A 17225-nucleotide genomic window follows, 5' to 3' on the forward strand; every position below is an offset into this window, starting at 1 on the left:
AACTCAATCTGTTATATTTTCTACAAATAGAACAACCAATTTTGCATTTTTATAAATATGTGCAAAAAATCATTAAACAATAGGCAAATATTTGTTATATGATAACTGTAAAAATCTGTGAAACCCACCTGCCAGTACAAAGATATGGTTTCCTGGTTCTCCTTGCTTAATAATGTAGCTCCCTTGCTGGTAGTTTCTCCCATACATGCATTCCACCATGTCTTTGATCTGCTGAGGATCCAGTCTCTTCAGAAATTGATTTTTATTAAGGGCATCTGTAATGAGCTTCTTCTCACTGATGTAATGGAAAGGAAATGTTGAGTTACAATTAGTGAAAAACATCTTTATTCTTAATATTACTACCCATGTGTTTACAACTTTAACCAGTCAATCCTAAAGGATTTCAACCCTGAATATTCATTGGAAGGACTGATGCTGAAGCTGAAGCACCAATACTTTGGCCACCTGATGCGAAGAGCTGACTCATTGGAAAAGACCCTGATGCTGGGAAAGACTGAAGGCAGGAGGAGAAGGGGGTGACAGAGGATGAGATGGTTGGATGGCATCACCGACTCAATGAACATGAGTTTCAGCCAACCCTAGGAGACAGTAAAGGACAGGGAAGCCTGGTGTGCTGCAGTTCACAGGGCACCAGAGTCAGACACAACTTAGCAACTGAATAACAAAAACAACAATTCACAACTTTTCCAGCATGGACAAAAAGTCTTTTCTAGCTCCACCAACACTTGACCCTTATAACTACCATTCATTATGTGGAAATCCTTTGAAAATATTTTTGAATATTTTTCTGTTAATCATGATGAAATCAATTTCATCATCACTTTTAATTGTCATCATCACAAATGTAGCAACCTTCAAGATCTCTAGGTGCAATACTAAGGCAAATATGATTTTTAAATGGAAAAGGGGCAGGTCTATTTGATAGATAGAAGGTTATGTAAGAGACTATAACACAGTACTTACCTAATTCCTATGGTGCTAGTCATTTTTATCTTATTTAACCCTCACTACTATTCTGTGAGATAGTGACTATTTCTACTTTTAGAAAAGTAGACTAAAAGCTGGGCGTCCCAGGTGGCACTAGCAGTTAAGAACCTGCCTGTCAAATGCAGGAGACTTAAGAGATGGCGGTTCGATCCCTGGGTTGAGGAGGGCACGGCAATCCATTCCAGTATTCTTGCCTGGAGAATCCCATGGACAGAGGAGCCTGGCCGGCTACAGTCCATAGGGTCGCAGAGTCGGACACGACTGAAGGACTGAGCATGCACACACAGACTAAAAGTTGAAAAGCAACTATTTCCCCCCGCCCCAGGATTTAAATCTAAGTCTATGAGTCTGAAGTCTGTGCTGCTTCCATTCCATCTCTTTCTTATTCTGAGCTGGAGAAGTCGCCTCCCCTGGGACTCATAAGGTTTGATCAGACATAGACGGTGATGGTGATAGTTTGGTTTTGCTTATGTTTTAACCCTTACTTTGCCTAGACTAGACAGAACCTACATTTACAATCTCACAGCATATTTAGTCCCCAAATCAGAGGTCCATTTGTTGATAATCCTAGAACACTTCAGTTTCTTTTGGAAAAGAAGTAGCTCAAAGCAATTACCTAATCATCGTCACCATAAATTTAAAATGTTCTAATTAGCATATTATATTGGTAGTTATCTTAGAATTATGTGCTGGAAGAAAAGTTGCCTTGTGGGCTAAGTCAGAAACTTTACACAATATATTTGCTTTCACTCAAATACAGTGTTTTGTTTTGTTTTGTTTTTTTTAATCAGGGTTTTGTCCTGTATTTTTCATTCAAACTCTCTCCCATCCCTAGCTTTGTGTTTAAAAATTGTGATTTTTTCTACACAGCAAGTTCTCAAGGGATTTCTCTGGAAGTCCAGTGGTTAGGATTCAGCACTTTTACTGCCAGGGCCTAAGGTTGAATCCCTGGTTGGGGAACTAAGACCTCACATGCCTCATGGTGCAGCCAAATTGAAAAAAAAAAGAAAGAAAGAAGGTTCTCCAATCCAAAGTAAAAGTTCATGGAATTAGTACTTTATGATCCTCTTCATCAAGTCATAGGCTCCATGAAGGAAACAAAACACTCTTGTATAGAAATTCCTTCTTCCCTATAGTGACTCCCTCAGCCTCAGAGTCATCCAGACTCTCAGAGTACCTTGAAAACTTCCTTCCTCTTTCATTTAATCTATCACCAAATCTTGTAAGTTCTCTTTACAAAATATCACTGTTATCCATTTTAGTTTCCACTTCCAAGGATGTCACCACATCCAAGAAAAAAATTCTTAGGTCTGGATGATTTTAACAGCTTCCTTTTGGTTTTTCAGCTTCTAATCTCTTACCCGTGTCAGTCGGTTCAGGCACTCAATCGTGTCTGACTCTTTGAGACCCCATGGACTGCAGCACACCAGGCCTCCCTGTGCATCACCAACTCCAGAGCTTAATCAAACTCATGTCCATCGAGTTGGTGATGCCATTCAACCATCTATCCTCTGTCAGCCCCTTCTCCTCCTGCCTTCAGTCTTTCCCAGCATCAAGGTCTTTTCCAATGACTCAGTTATTCGCATCAGGTGGCCAAAGGATTGGAGTTTCAGCTTCAGCATCAGTATTTCCAATGAATATTCAGGACTTATTTCCTTTTGGATGGACTGGTTTGATCTCCTTGCCATCCAAGGGACTCTCAAGAGTCTTTTCCAACAACCACACTTCAAAAGCATCAAGTTTTCAGCACTCAGCTTTCTTTATGGTCCGACTCTCACATCCTTACATAACTACTAGAAAAACTATAGCTTTGACTAGACAGACCTTTATCAGCAAAGTAATGTCTCTGCTTTTTAATATGCTGTCTAGGTTGGTCATAGCTTTTCTTCCAAGGAGCAAGCATCTTTTAATTTCATGGTAATTACTTACCCCTGTAAGTGGTAATTACTTACCCCTGTAGTCCATCCTATACCATACTATCAGATTAATTTTGGTAAAAAACTGGTAAAAAAAAAAAAAAAAAAAAACACATCCTATACCACACTATCAAATTTAGTTCAGTCAGTTCAGTTGCTCAGTCGTGTCCGACTCTTTGTGACCCCATGGACTGCAGCATGCCAGGGCTCCCTGTCCATCACCAACTCCCGGAGTTTACTCAAACTCATGTCCATTGAGTCGGTGATGCCATCCAACCATCTCAGCCTCTGTTGTCCCCTTCTCCTCCTGCCCTCAATCTTTCCCAGCATCCGGGCTCTTTTCAAATGAGTCAGTTCTTCAATTCAGGTAGCCAAAGGATTGGAGTTTCAGCTTCAGCATCAGTCCTTCCAATGAATATTCAGGACTGATTTCCTTTAGGATGGACTGGTTGGATCTCCTTGCAATTCAAGGGACTTTCAAGAGTCTTCTCGAACATCACAGTTCAAAAGTATCAATTCTTTGGTGCTCCGCTTTCTTTATAGTCCAACTCTATCAGATTAATTTTGATAAAAAACTGACTTCACTCTGATCTCATTCTTCCTTTATCCACTAAAACCATTAATTCACTCAATTAATATAAAGTGAAAAAAGACTTTTGCAAGATGCTCTTCTTGGGGAAAATCTGTGAACAATATCGTAAAATCTCCAGCTTTCACAAGGCTTTCATGCTAGTGTCATATTCCATCAAGTATTTCCTCAATGCCCATACATCCCAATTTCCCAAAACATGTTCCCAGAAGCACTGTTCCTTTATAAACAAAAATTTGTTGAGTTTAGACAATTTGGGGAATTCACCATGCACACTTTAAAGTTTCAAAGAAATCTTGCAGTAAACAAATCTGTTTAAATCAATGTTTTCCAAACCTCAACGTCTTCTGTATTTCTTTGTTTGGCTTAGCTTCTATTAACATTGCATGGAAGTATTATGAAAAGCCTTTTGCCCATAGAAGAAAATTAACATCCCACAATGTGGTATTCCCACATTTCTCATCATATGCATCCACTCTATACATCCAGTACTTACTCCCTAGAACAAATCCTTTGTTACAGATAGACTGGTAACCTCATGGTCTCCTGTGCCTGCCAGCTTCATCCTCAGACTTGGCACACGTTTTCTCCTTGACTTTAGTTTCTTTTCCCCTTGACCTACCAAATATTATACATCTAACAAGAAATCCCTTATGACTGATGCTGCCTGCATACAGTAGCCCACACACCCTTTTATTCTATCCCAAACTCCTATAATACGTGTTTTCATGCCCATTCACCTCAACAAATTTAAAAAGCATTTACTAAAGACATAAAAAGCAATTAAGCATAGTCCATAGCCTCAAAGAGTTTCTAGATTCATTTAACTTAGTTTAGTACATAAACACATTGTAATATACTTTTAGAAAAGAGTTCTATGAGTTTTTCTCCAAAGTAATTCATAAATTCTTGGACAAGTGAGTCTTGTCTTGAATTATCTGTTTACGAAGCTACATACAATAGTGATTAAGTGTATGACCTTTGCCACTCCTTCTCTAACTATGATATAGGCCAGCCATTATAAGCACAGCTCTCCCTGCTCACATAAAACAAGTATAAAAGCTGATTGAAATATATATTTACAAACCTGCTTGATAGCATTGGAGACGTATCAACACAGCAACAGCTTGATGAAGGATGATCAACAAGAGAACATGAACTTGACATTCACCTCTTCTCTTCCCTCTAACGCATTTACTGATTTGCAAGCAGCACTGAGCAGAGTTTTGGCAGCCTCAAAGAGTTTGGAAGACACAAGTCAGTGTTTAAGACACACCAAGATAGATCCTAGTAAACCTAGGATTACAGATGGGACATCAAAAGAGCTGTAACGTAGAAGTAAAGACTGACCCAAACAGGAATAAAAAAAACAAAAAACTAACTTTAAAACTACAGATTCTATTTTGGCTAAAATTATTTGCCCTCGCTTAACTGCCTATGGGAAGCAAAGGTAAATCTTTCTGTAAGACGTTCACAAAATCTAGGGCTCAAATTTTCTCTACATTTTTTTCTATATGGAGTGCCTGGCACGACATAAAAAATTACCAGGCATACCAAGAGAAAAGATCAAATGGATGAATATGAGGAGGAAAAAGACAACAGAAACAGATCCACAGTAGATTTAAAAATTGGATGTATCAGGTAAAAACTTTAGTATAACTATGTTTAAGACAATCAAGGACAAAATGGAAAATGTCAACTGAGAAAATGAATCTTTTTATGAATCATATAGAGATTCTAGAATTTAAACATACAATACCTGAAGTCTAGAACTCAATAGATGGGTTTAAAATCTAATAAATCACAGCTGATAAAGATTAGAAAATGAATATGGGCAGGCAGAATATATCCAGATAGAAGACTGGATAGAATCTAGGATAGAGAGAAGAACAATAAAAACAAAAGCAAAATACAGGAGATATATAAGGCATGATAGAGAAGTTGAGCATATATGTAACTGGGCCCCAAAGAAAGGGGAAAAATTAGTCTGAAACAATCTATGAATGCATCATATCTAAGAATTTTCTTAAACCAGTGAAAACGTATCAAGCTATGGACAAGATGCACAACAAATGCCAAATAAAACATATACAGAAAAAAGCATGTTTAGTCCCATCATAGCCAAGTTACTGAAAACCAATACAAAAGAAAAAATGTATAAAGCAGCTGGAGAAAACAGGCGTTATTACCTTCAAATGACCAATAATAGGACTGACTTACTCGCCAATGTAAATTACGGAGACCAAAAGACAATGGAATATCTTCAAAGTGCTTCAGAGTGCCTAGTTCAATATCTTTACTCAGTGAAAAGAGCCTTTAAAAATTAAAGGAAAGTGAATACATATTCCAAATACAATTCCATTGGCAACAGACTTAACAGAAAACAAAATGACCCCAGATGTTAGAAGAAAGAAACAATGGGAAAAGTAAAATGTGGGTGACTAAAGGAAGCTCGTCTTCATAAAAGAGTAATAATAATACCTTGCAGAGGGGGCTTCCCTGGTAGTCAAGGGGCTAAGACTCTGTGCTCCCAATGCAGGGGCCTGGGTTGAATTCCTGGTCAGTGAACTGGATTCCACACACTGCAGCTAAGAGTTTGCATGGCACAGATAAAAGATCTCACATGCCACAACTATTCATAAGACCTGGTGCAGCCACATAAATCAAAATAAATATTCAAAAAATACGAATAATACCTTGTAGAGTTTGCAATACATGATAAATGTATGAAAACAAGAGCCAAAACTGCATGATCAGAAAATGGAGCTGATATAAATTTAAGGTCTTGGTATTGATAAAAGTATTCATCTATATTGGAAATTGAATAAATTAAGAATGTATGTTACAATTTGGGTAACTCCGACAAGATTTGTCTAAGAATGTTTAACTAGAAAGCTAACAGAAGAGAAAATGGAATAATAAATATACTTAATTCAAGAAAATGGGAGGTAGAGAAAAAAGAAATCAAAGTGAAACAAATTGTAAGATGCTAAAGTTAAACCCAAACATTTTTATTTACACTAAATATAAATACATTAAATACCTCAATTAAAAGACCAGGTTGTCAGATTGATAAAAAGAAAGAAAGAAAATACCAAGTATATGTTGCTTATAAGAGGTATACCTTAAATATAATGATATAGAAAACTTCAAAATAGAAAGGCAGAAAATGATATACTATGCAAACACCAACTATGGGCATGGGTGTGTTTTAGTCACTCAGTCGTGTCCAACTCTCTGCAACCCTATGGACTGTAGCCCGCCAAAACCCCCTGTCCATGGAATTCTCCAGGCAAGAATACTGGAGTAAGTAGCCATTTCCTTCTCCAGGAGATCTTCCTGACCCAAAGATCAAATTCCAGTCATCTGCATTATTGGCAGATTATTTATAGTCTGAGCCACCAGGGAAGCCCAATTATAGGCATACCACAGAGATATCGCAGGTTCAGTTCCAGATAGCCACAATAAAACAAATATTGTAGCAAAGTGAGTCACGTAAATTTTTTGGTTTATCAGAGCATATAAAAGCTATCTTTACACTATATTGTAGACTATTAAGTGTGCAATAGCATTATGTCTAAAAATAATGTACACACATTAATTAAAAAATACTTTCTTGCGAAAACATACTAACCATCATCTGAGACTTCAGTAACTCACAGTAGTAATATCAAAGATCACAGATCACAGATCATCATAACAAATACAGTAATAAAAGGTTTGAAATACTGTGAGAATTATCAAACTGTGTTGCAAAGATATGAAGTGAGCAAACTGTTGGAAAAATGGGGCACCTATAGACCTGATGGACACAGGCTTGTCACAAATTTTCAATATGTAAAAAATGCAATATCTTAAAGTACAATAAAGTGAATGCACAATAAAACAAGTTCTGCCTATGTAAAGAAAATTTTCCTTGATACAGGAAAGTAGGCTTTAATGAAAGATATTATTTCTAGAAATAAAGAGCAATATTTTATATTGATAGCATCGGGAAGGTACATTAAATCTTTATCCATCTAATTAGATATCATCGAATTGACAAAAATAAACTGACAAAATTAAAAGAAGACATAGACAAACACAACCATTTGGGGAGATTTAATACATCCCTCTAAGTAACTAATAGAATAAGCAGGCAAAAATTAGTTAGAAAATAGAAGATCTAAACACTTGACTATCAAACTTTACTTAATCTCTTGACCTAACTGACATGTTAAAAAGCTGTATTCCAACAAATTCAGAATATACATTCTTTTCAATTACACGTGGAACCTTCATGAGAACTGACCATATGAGGATCATAAAGCAAATCTAACAAATTTCACAAGATTGAATAATACAAGCATATTCTTTGAAAACAATAGAAGCTAAAAATTTAAGCTAGAGATCAGAGACAAAATCAATAAAAAATAATCAGAAAATCCTCAAATGTTTGAGAACTGAGTAATATATTTCTGAACAGCCCACTGATTAAGAAAGATTAAATCATAAAGAAGTCAGATAAAATTTTGAAATAAATGATAAAAATGTGTTTTTTCAAAACTTGTGGGATTCAGTTTATTCAAAACTAAGAGGAAAACTTACATTATTAAACAGATTACAAAAGAAAACAGATTAAAAATGAGCAACTTAAGTGAAAGTGGTTTAAAGAGCTAGAAAAAGAAAAGCAACTGAGCTTAAAAAAAGGGAAAAGAAATAACAAAAAAAGAAGCAGAAAATAACACAAAAGGAAAAAGTGCAAAGAAGAGAATCAAAACAACTCAAAATACTTTATTTGAAAAGCCTAATAGAATTGATAAATTCATGCAGAATGGGGTGGTGGGGGGGAAAGTTAGGAGGGTGGGGAGAAAGAATAATTGCTAATGTTAGAAATGAGAAAAGAGACGTCACCGTAGATATTACAGATATGAAAAATGAGGGGATAGTATAAATAACTATTTTTAAAATTTAGATTAAAAGAAAATTCCCCAGAAAAATACAGTATACCCATACTGAAATTTAAAAGAGAGAGAAAGAAAATCTGATTAGCAATAAATAGATAAAAACTATTCCACAAAGAAAATTCTAGACCTAGGTGACATTATCTTTAAGTTTTCCAGATATTTAAGGAAAAAACATTATTAAGCTTATATAATCTTTTCCAGAAAATAGAAAAAAGAAATTTTTTCCAACTTATTTTTTAATGCAAGAATGGCCTAATAACAAAAACACATATTACTAGAAAAATTAAAGATTAATATCCCTAATAAAGATAGGTACAAAGGTCAAAAACAAACACATCTAGACCAGACTAAAAATCAACATAATTAATCAAATGAAAAGGGTAAAGGAGTAAAATACATAGCAAAATCTTATTGAATGAATAAAAAGTATTTGATAAAATTAAACACCCATATATGTTTTAATTTTTTTTTAAAAAAAGAACTTAGTAAATTAGGAATAGAAGGGAATTTTCTTAATCTGATATTTTTTTAAATCTGTAAAACAAAACAAAAACAGAAAGTATCATATCATTTTCTGGAAATGCTTTCCTTCAGATATTAGAAATGGGACACTTCAATTTCACCCTGAATAAAGAGTCTGAGCAAATTTAATACAAAGAGAATAAAAGAATGAAAAAGGAAAAAAGTGTATCAAAGATAAAAACACAGGAAAAGAAGTAATAAAACTGCCATTCTCTCCAAAAAACATAGTTATATAAATGGAAAACTCAAAAGAATATACAGGTAAAACCATCAAAATTAATAACTGATTTTAAGAATCTTGCTGGATTCAAGGTCAATAAGCAAATTCAGTTGTATTTTTATATCCCAGAAGCAAAGTAAAAATGCAAATTTTTAAATGACATCATTTTTAAAAGATCAAAAATATCAACCAAATAAGATTATATATAACAAAATGTGTAAGACTTATAGAAAGTACAAAATAAGAGAAATGAAAGAATATCTCAATAAATGGAGGCCTATTAGCAGATCATGAATGAGAAGACAATTTTTTTAATGATGTCAATTGTATTCAAATTGATCAGGTTCAATGAAATCGCAATAACATCTTAAAAAAATTTTTTATGAAAATTGACAAGCAATTTATAAAATTCTTAGTCATAAGAAAGCCCAAGAAGAGCCATCACAACACTGAAGAACAATAACAAAACTAAAAGACTTAAAGTAATGGATATCGAGAATTATTATTAATCAAAATAATTGAGAGACTATACTCATGGCACAAAGATGGACAAAAAGACATTTGGACCTGCACAGAGAGACCAAAAAACCATCCAAACACACATAGATACTTGATTTATGACAACAGCTGTACTACAAAGCTACAGGGGGAAGCAGATAACAACGGAGAATACATAAATTAAAAAGCTTTCACCCTTGTTAAGTATCAAGAAAAAGCAAGTCAAAGCCACAATGAGACAGCACAACATAAACATACCATAAACACAGCCACCAGAACAGCCAAAATGAGAAAGACTGACAGTGCTAAATGCCAGTGATAAAGGAGAGTAACAGCACTCATACAATGCTGGTAGGGGTGTATATTTGTTCAACCATTTTGGAAAACTACTCACAGTATTTGGCAATCTATATTAAATGTGAACTCAGCTAAAATGTACCACCCAGCAATTCCACTCCTAAGCATTTTCGTTGTTGTTTAGTTGTTACATCGTGTCTGACTCTTTGCTACCCTATGAATTGATTATAGCCCACCAGGCTCCTCTGTTCATGGGATTTCCCAGGCAAGAATAGTGGCGTGGGTTGCATTTTCTTCTCCAGGGAATCTTCTTGACCCAGGAATCAAACCCACGTCTCCTGCTTGGCAGGTGGATTCTTTACTATTAAGTCACCTGGGAAGCCCACTCCTAGGTATACACCCATCATAAATCATATATAAATAAAAAGATATGTGCAAAACTGCTCATGGAAGCATCATTTAAATTTTCGAAACACCAGAATCAACCAAATGTCTATCAATAAGTTGAACTGATAAACGATGGCACAGTCATGCAACAAGCACTATAGAGCAATGATAATAGTGAACCATTGCTACACACAACATCATAAATGACTCTCAGTATATAAACTAAAGAAGTCAGACTCCATAGAGTCCATACTCTATAATTCCATTAACATAAAGTTAAAAAATAGGCAGAGTAATCTTTGATAATACGAGTGCTACCTTTGAAATGGGCTTCACAGGTGGTGGTAGGGGTAAAGAATCTGCCTGCCAGTGCAGGAGATGTAAGAGATGCAGGTTCGCTCCCTGGGCCAGGAAGATCCCCTGGAGGAGGGCATGGCAACCCACTCCAGTATTCTTGCCTGGAGAATCCCATGGCTAGAGGAGCCTGGAGGGCTACAATCTATAAGGTCACAAAGAGTGGGGCATGACACATACGCATTTGAAATAGATAATGTTTAGGGATTGCAAGGGAGCAGAGGGGCTTCTGAGGTACTGGTAAGGAAGATTCTATTTCCTGATCTGTTTGGAGGTTACATGGGTGTGTTCATTTTACGATTTGAGCACATCAATTAAAAATTCATTTAAAAGCTAAAATGCGTATATGGCTTTGGAGGCAGAAGATCCTAGGTTCAAATTCCAGCTCTGCCACTTCCTAGCTGCGTGACCTTGGTCAAGTCGCTTAAACTTTCTGAACCTCAGATTTCCCCCCTGTAAACAGAGCTGAGTAATCATAACCTATGTCATACAGATGCTATGTACATTAACTAAGATAAGATGCCAATATATTCCTAATAAATGGCAGTAACACTCGTAGTTGGCAATAGTAGTAATCATAGCATGCTTTTGTGTGGGGAAGAGTGGGATGGGAAAAGTTCTGGAAACCACAAAGAAGCGCTGCAAAGACCCTATGCTCAGTTCAAAGTTCCTCCAATAGGGCTGGATCTCGAATTGATGCCCATCAGTGGCAGGTCCACTGGTAATCCTTTTGTAATCCTTTTATACCCCCAACTTATATAATCAACATTCTTTGAAGCAATAAATTCCTGTCCTCTCGGTTGCTTCAGGAAGTTTAATTTGTCAAAGTCCACTGACAGTTCTTGTTAAGCCAGGCTCTCCATCTTCCTTCACTGGTCCTGTTTACTACAGCCCTGTGTTCTCACTGTTTGTTTTTGTCAGGTCATAGAATGTGTCTTGCAAACTTCTTTGCACAAAGCTCAGTGCCCAGCAGGGACCAGGGGCCTCCACCTACTTTCTTATCTGTCAAGTATTTCTTGTGAGCACAAAGGCCAAGGCAAATTTACTTGTGTGGCATTTCATAGCTTACTCGTATATACAAATAGAAAGCATATGATAAGGCATATTTGTCGAGGGCCCAAGATCTAAAGCTGTAATACCAGGGCTTGATTCCTAATTCTGTCCCTTATGAGCTGGGGAACCCTGGGCAAGTCACTTAATCTCAAGTTTTCTCAGCTGTAAAATGACAATAAACACAGTCCACAGGTCACAGGATTTCTATGAGAATTAAGTTAGTTAACCATACAGAGCACTAATGATATGGCCTGGCACATAAAATATATCACAGAAGCGATAGTGGTACTATTATAAGTCAGCAAGTTACCAGCAACTTAAAAATCTCTGAGTTAACACAGCTCTAAAAGTACTATACTTGATATCCACTGCTATTTATTAAAGGAGACTCTTCATGATGTGAATAAAACTTCTGACAGTCCAGATCCCTCGGCTGTTCAGCCTCCCTATGCTCAGGGTACCCCAGGCTCACAGATCTCCAGATGTGCCAGGCTACTTTGTCCCCCAGCCATCCAATCCTCCTCAAAACCCAGGTCAACACCAGCTCTTCCATGCAGGTTTCCTTGATCCCACAAAGCAAATGGTGCTCCTTCTCTCCTTCATACACCCATCTGTTAGGACATCAATCATGCAAGACTGCAATATATTTAATTTCCCCAAAGAGACTGTGATCTTCAAGGGTGTGACTACCCTTTCCTCATCCTCTACCTAAAATCCAGAATGGCATCTGGCACAACGTAGGGACTCAACAGAACTAACACTAAAGCACATTTAATTTCCAGCTCACAAAATCTGGGTACAGAGAGAAGAGTGGAAATGGGAAATGCCAGTCACCCACAAAACAGGCACAGAAAATAAGCAAGATAAGGCTTCTCTGGTGGCTCAGATGGTAAAGAATCTGCCTACAACGCAGGAGACCTGGGTTCGATCCCTGGGTTGGGAAGATCCTCCAGAGGAGGACACGGCAACCCATTCCAGTACTCCTGCCTGGAGAATCCCCATGGACAGAGGAGCCTGGTGGGCTACAGTCCATGGGGTCACAAAGAGTCGGACATGACTGAGAGACTAACACTTTCACTTTTCACTTTCAAAACTTTTTGAGTAATAAACCAACAAGAAATAATAGCTAACAAATGCACACGTTTATAATTTGAGAAGCTAGCATGAAAAGATGAGGTCATTCCATGGGTAATCAGAAAATGAGCATGACTTCCTCCTGTCAACCCTCTTACTCTATATGGCCCATGTAATTAAGTATAGTTGTAATTTAATCATGTTTACTGTTACTTCACGCTTACAACATTTCTCTCTCCCTTTCTTAAATGTGTGCAGATGATCCAGTTCCTGGGAGCATCCAAGAATAGAGTTGAACAATGAAATGTTGAAAACAACCACAGCTTCTAAGGCTGTTAATCTGACACACACAATGATGGGCATTATCATCATTGTGCTGCGTGGTAATTAGGTAGAAATAGTAAATAGTTCTCTTAGACATCGGTAATGAGCATTGCTCTTAAAGTGTCAAATTGAATATTTCTGGGGTCAGCTGCAGGAAGGCCTGTTCCTATAACAAAATGGTTCTCAATTGTCACTGCATATTAGAATCATCAAGGGACCGTCTGTAAATCCTGTACCCAAGGTCCTCACCTCAAACGGATTTAATCAGATTCCTTCGGGGTTGCACCAGGACATCAGTATTTTTTACTACTCCCCTGGTGATTACAATGTGCATTTGCACTTAAAAATTACAGCTGTAAACAAGAAAACACAAGGGAGTCAGAAGCTGCTTTTTTCCCTCTATTTTCCCACAGTGCTGGGAACAAGCCTCCATTGAAGGCTCAACAAGCAATCAATTAGTTACTATTCAGAAATTAGCAGCTGATTAATTAATAATCAATTGATGTTCATTTTTCACAAGACTTTGCTACATCTGATTGTCCTTTACAAGATAACCAATAAATACAGGAAAGTGACAATCATTACTCTTATTCCTTCTTCCCAGCATCCTATATGGAATCTGAAACAGCCTGGCACTTAGGGACATGCTGTCAAATCAGCCTCAGGCATTAATTTTTTTCAACTACGGTAAAATACACAACACAAACTGTACCATCTCAACTATTTTTAAGTGCACAGCTCAGTGGCATTAAATGCATTCCCAATATTTTGCAACTGTTGCCACTGTCCATCTCTAGAACTTTTCTCATCTTCCCAAACTAAAACTCTGTACCCATTAAACAATAACTAAAACTCTGTACCCATTAAACAATAACTTAAACAATAACTCCTCCCAGCCCCTGGAAACCCATTCTACTTTATGTATCTAGGAGTCTGACTCTCTAGGTACCTAAAATAAAGTGGAATAATAATATTTATTATTTTCAGGCTGACTTATTTCACTTAGCATAATGACTTCAAGGTTCATTCATATTGTAGTATGAAAAGGAAGGCTGAATAATAATAATAATAACTCTCTTAAGGCTGAATAATAACTCATCGTATGCATACACTCCATTCTGTTTATCTATTCATCCATCAATGGGCGTTTGGATCATGTGAATATGCTGCTATGAATATGCATGTATAAGACTCTGGGCTTTTTATATATGGCTTTACATATCCAGCATGGCCAACATTCTATGCGAGAGAATCTCACACCAGAGATGCAAAGGAGCTGGTATGGTATGCAGAACTCCAAGATGGCCCCATGATCTCTATCCATCTGGTGTAATACTCTTATGTAATCCACTCCCCTTGAGTGGAGAGGGAATCTGGGACTTGCTCCTTACCAACAGAATATGGCAACTGTGATGGTAGGGTTGGCCAGTGTATGTTATATGAGACTTCATCTTTTTAGCCAACAGTAATAAGAGATTCTCCAGGTGGCCCGAAGTAGTTAGTGGCCTTGTTGGGAGATGGCCACTGTGTAGGACATATGTGACCAGGAACTGTGGGCAGATCTCATACCAGGAATTGAGAGCAGACCCTGGCTGACAGCCCGCAAGAAAATGGGCACCTCAGTCCTACCACCACAAGGCACTGAATTCTGTCAGCAATCACTGGAGCTTAGAGAAGGACATCCTCCTTTTAGAGAAAGCTCTAAAAAAGGAGCACAGCTGGTGGATACCTTAACTGCAGCCTTGTGAAACTCTGAGCAGATGACCTCATAGCCTTGACTCCTGACCCACAGAAATGCTAAGATAACAAATATGCATTGCTTTAAGCTGCTAAATCTGTGATAACTTGTTATCCAACAATAGAAAACGAACCCACTGGAGTTTCTCTGAGTTTCTAGTTCCAAGAAATATCAAATAGTATCTTTCCCTGCTCACTTTTTACTTCTCTTTTCCTCACCTCATCTGGAGACAAGAGACTAGAAACTACCGATCTTTTCCTCCATATTTCTCAGAGCTTGATAAAAACTGGTGCCTGAAATTTACTAATTACAATAAATGTGTCATGACAAATACTCCTAGAAGAGTTCAAAGGAAATCAGGAGTTCCTGATCATTCACACTTTAATATGAATTACATATAAATTATCTCCTGGCTATTCCTGACCATAGATCTTGAAAAACAAAAACAAAAATACTCTGTCAAGCAAGACTATGCTGAAAAATCTACAACTCAGCAATGCTTCTAAGGAAAGTTGGCATGGAGGGGAGCAGACAAATTATCTTAAAATAAGACTTCAAAAAAGAAAAAGGTTTAGTTAAAAGATAACTACAACAAATGTATCTTTCACATAGAAGGTATTTCCAGAGTCTAAAAACTTTTCCTTGGCTTTAGATTTTTTTCCCCCATTTTGGGAATTCAACTGCAGTTTAAAATGCTAGAAAAAGTCAGCAATAGGAGCTAAGCTGCTCAGACTTTGCAGCTCTGGAAACTGACTGCACTGGCAGAAGTCAGTGATGATGCCTCACTCTGATTGGACAGGCTAGGAGAAAAGGCCACTGTCTTCTCATTCATGCTATTTCTGCCACACTCTCACCTGGCACTCTAGCAAGGAAATGGGCAGTGTCTGGAATGGCATGAAATGTGTGTGAAGGAAAAAATGGGTCAGAAAAGAGTAATTCATTTCAGAAAACACTTAAAAGCCATAAGTGGCTCTGCCCAGTCCCCCAGGACAGTCATTCAAAACCAACCCTCCTATCTATTTACAATAGCCAGGTCATGGAAGCAACCCAAATGTCCACTAACAGAGGAATGGATAAAGAAGGTGTGGTATATATACCATGGAATATTACTCAGCCATCAAAAAGAATGAAATAATGCCATTTGCAGCAACATAGACGGACCTAGAGACGATCATACTAAGTCAGACAGAGAAAGACAAACATCAAATTATATCACTTATATGTGAAATCTAATCATACAAATGAACTTACAAAACCAAAATCGAGTCACAGATACAGAAAACAAACATGGTTACCAGGGGGAAAGGTGGTGGGGAAGGAGAGAGAAATTGGGAGATTGGGACTGACATATACCTACTACTAGACATAAAAGGATACGAATAAGGACCTGCTGTATAGCACAGGAACTCTGCTTAATACTCTGCAATGACTATGGTCTTCCCTGGTGGCTCAAACAGTAAAGACTCCATCTGCAATGCAGGAGACCTGGGTTTGATGCCTGGGTCAGGAAGATCCCCTAGAGAGAGAAATGGTTACCCACTCCAGTGTTCTTGCCTGGAGAGCTCCATGGACAGAGGAGTCTGCCAGGTTACAGTCCATGGAGTTGCAGAATAAGACACGACTGTGCAACTAACACTTTTACTTTCACTTTTTCAATGATTTATATGGGAAACGAATCTAAAAAAGAGTGGATATATGTATAGGTGATTCACTTTGCTGTACAGCAGAAACTAACACATTTTAAATCAACTATATACCAATAAAAATTTAAAAAAACAACAACAAAGCCAGCCCTGCTATATTCACCTGGAGTAACTTATTTAGAGGCAAGCAGATCCACAAACTGCTATAAATATCCTATAAATTTAAAAGAGTGCAGGCAAAATATAATGAGTGCGGGTTTCAGAGTTGTTCTGATTATGCGGCAGCTGTCTCAGCATCTAGGCAACGGTTACCCATCTTCAGGAACTACTGAAAACCAACATGGGCTGGGTACTTATGCTCGGTAAGCCTCATACAATAACACTCACCCAGCAGGCTTGCCTGGCCTATATTAGGTACTAGAAATTGGTACTTATGGCCACTGAAACTAGTCTAATGCTGATAGTGGAAGAAAATTAGGAGCAAACAAAATAAACATGTAAGTGAAAGAAATGAGGGAGAGAATACAAAAAGAACTAAGAAAGAAAAGAATAAAATTAAAGAATTCAATACTCAGTAAACATTCGTTGAACTGAATGTGTCCATCTGAAGACGTAAAGGGAATTATCCAAGGACATTGGGTCAAAAATGGCTGTGG

At 37.3% G+C, this 17225-nt stretch overlaps 1 protein-coding gene across 1 annotated transcript in view; it reads right to left on the reverse strand.

Annotated features, from left to right (window-relative positions):
• The window catches only part of PRKG2 (protein kinase cGMP-dependent 2), a 127788-nt gene that overhangs the window by 88540 nt on the left and 22023 nt on the right, over positions 1-17225 (reverse strand). Inside the window, exon 3 of the mRNA XM_070372983.1 lies at positions 129-295. Within this exon, the coding sequence (XP_070229084.1) occupies positions 129-295 (167 nt within the window). The remainder of the gene's footprint in view (positions 1-128; positions 296-17225) is intronic.

This window comes from Bos mutus, chromosome 6 (genome assembly GCF_027580195.1).
Source record: "Bos mutus isolate GX-2022 chromosome 6, NWIPB_WYAK_1.1, whole genome shotgun sequence".
Lineage (NCBI taxonomy): Eukaryota > Metazoa > Chordata > Mammalia > Artiodactyla > Bovidae > Bos > Bos mutus.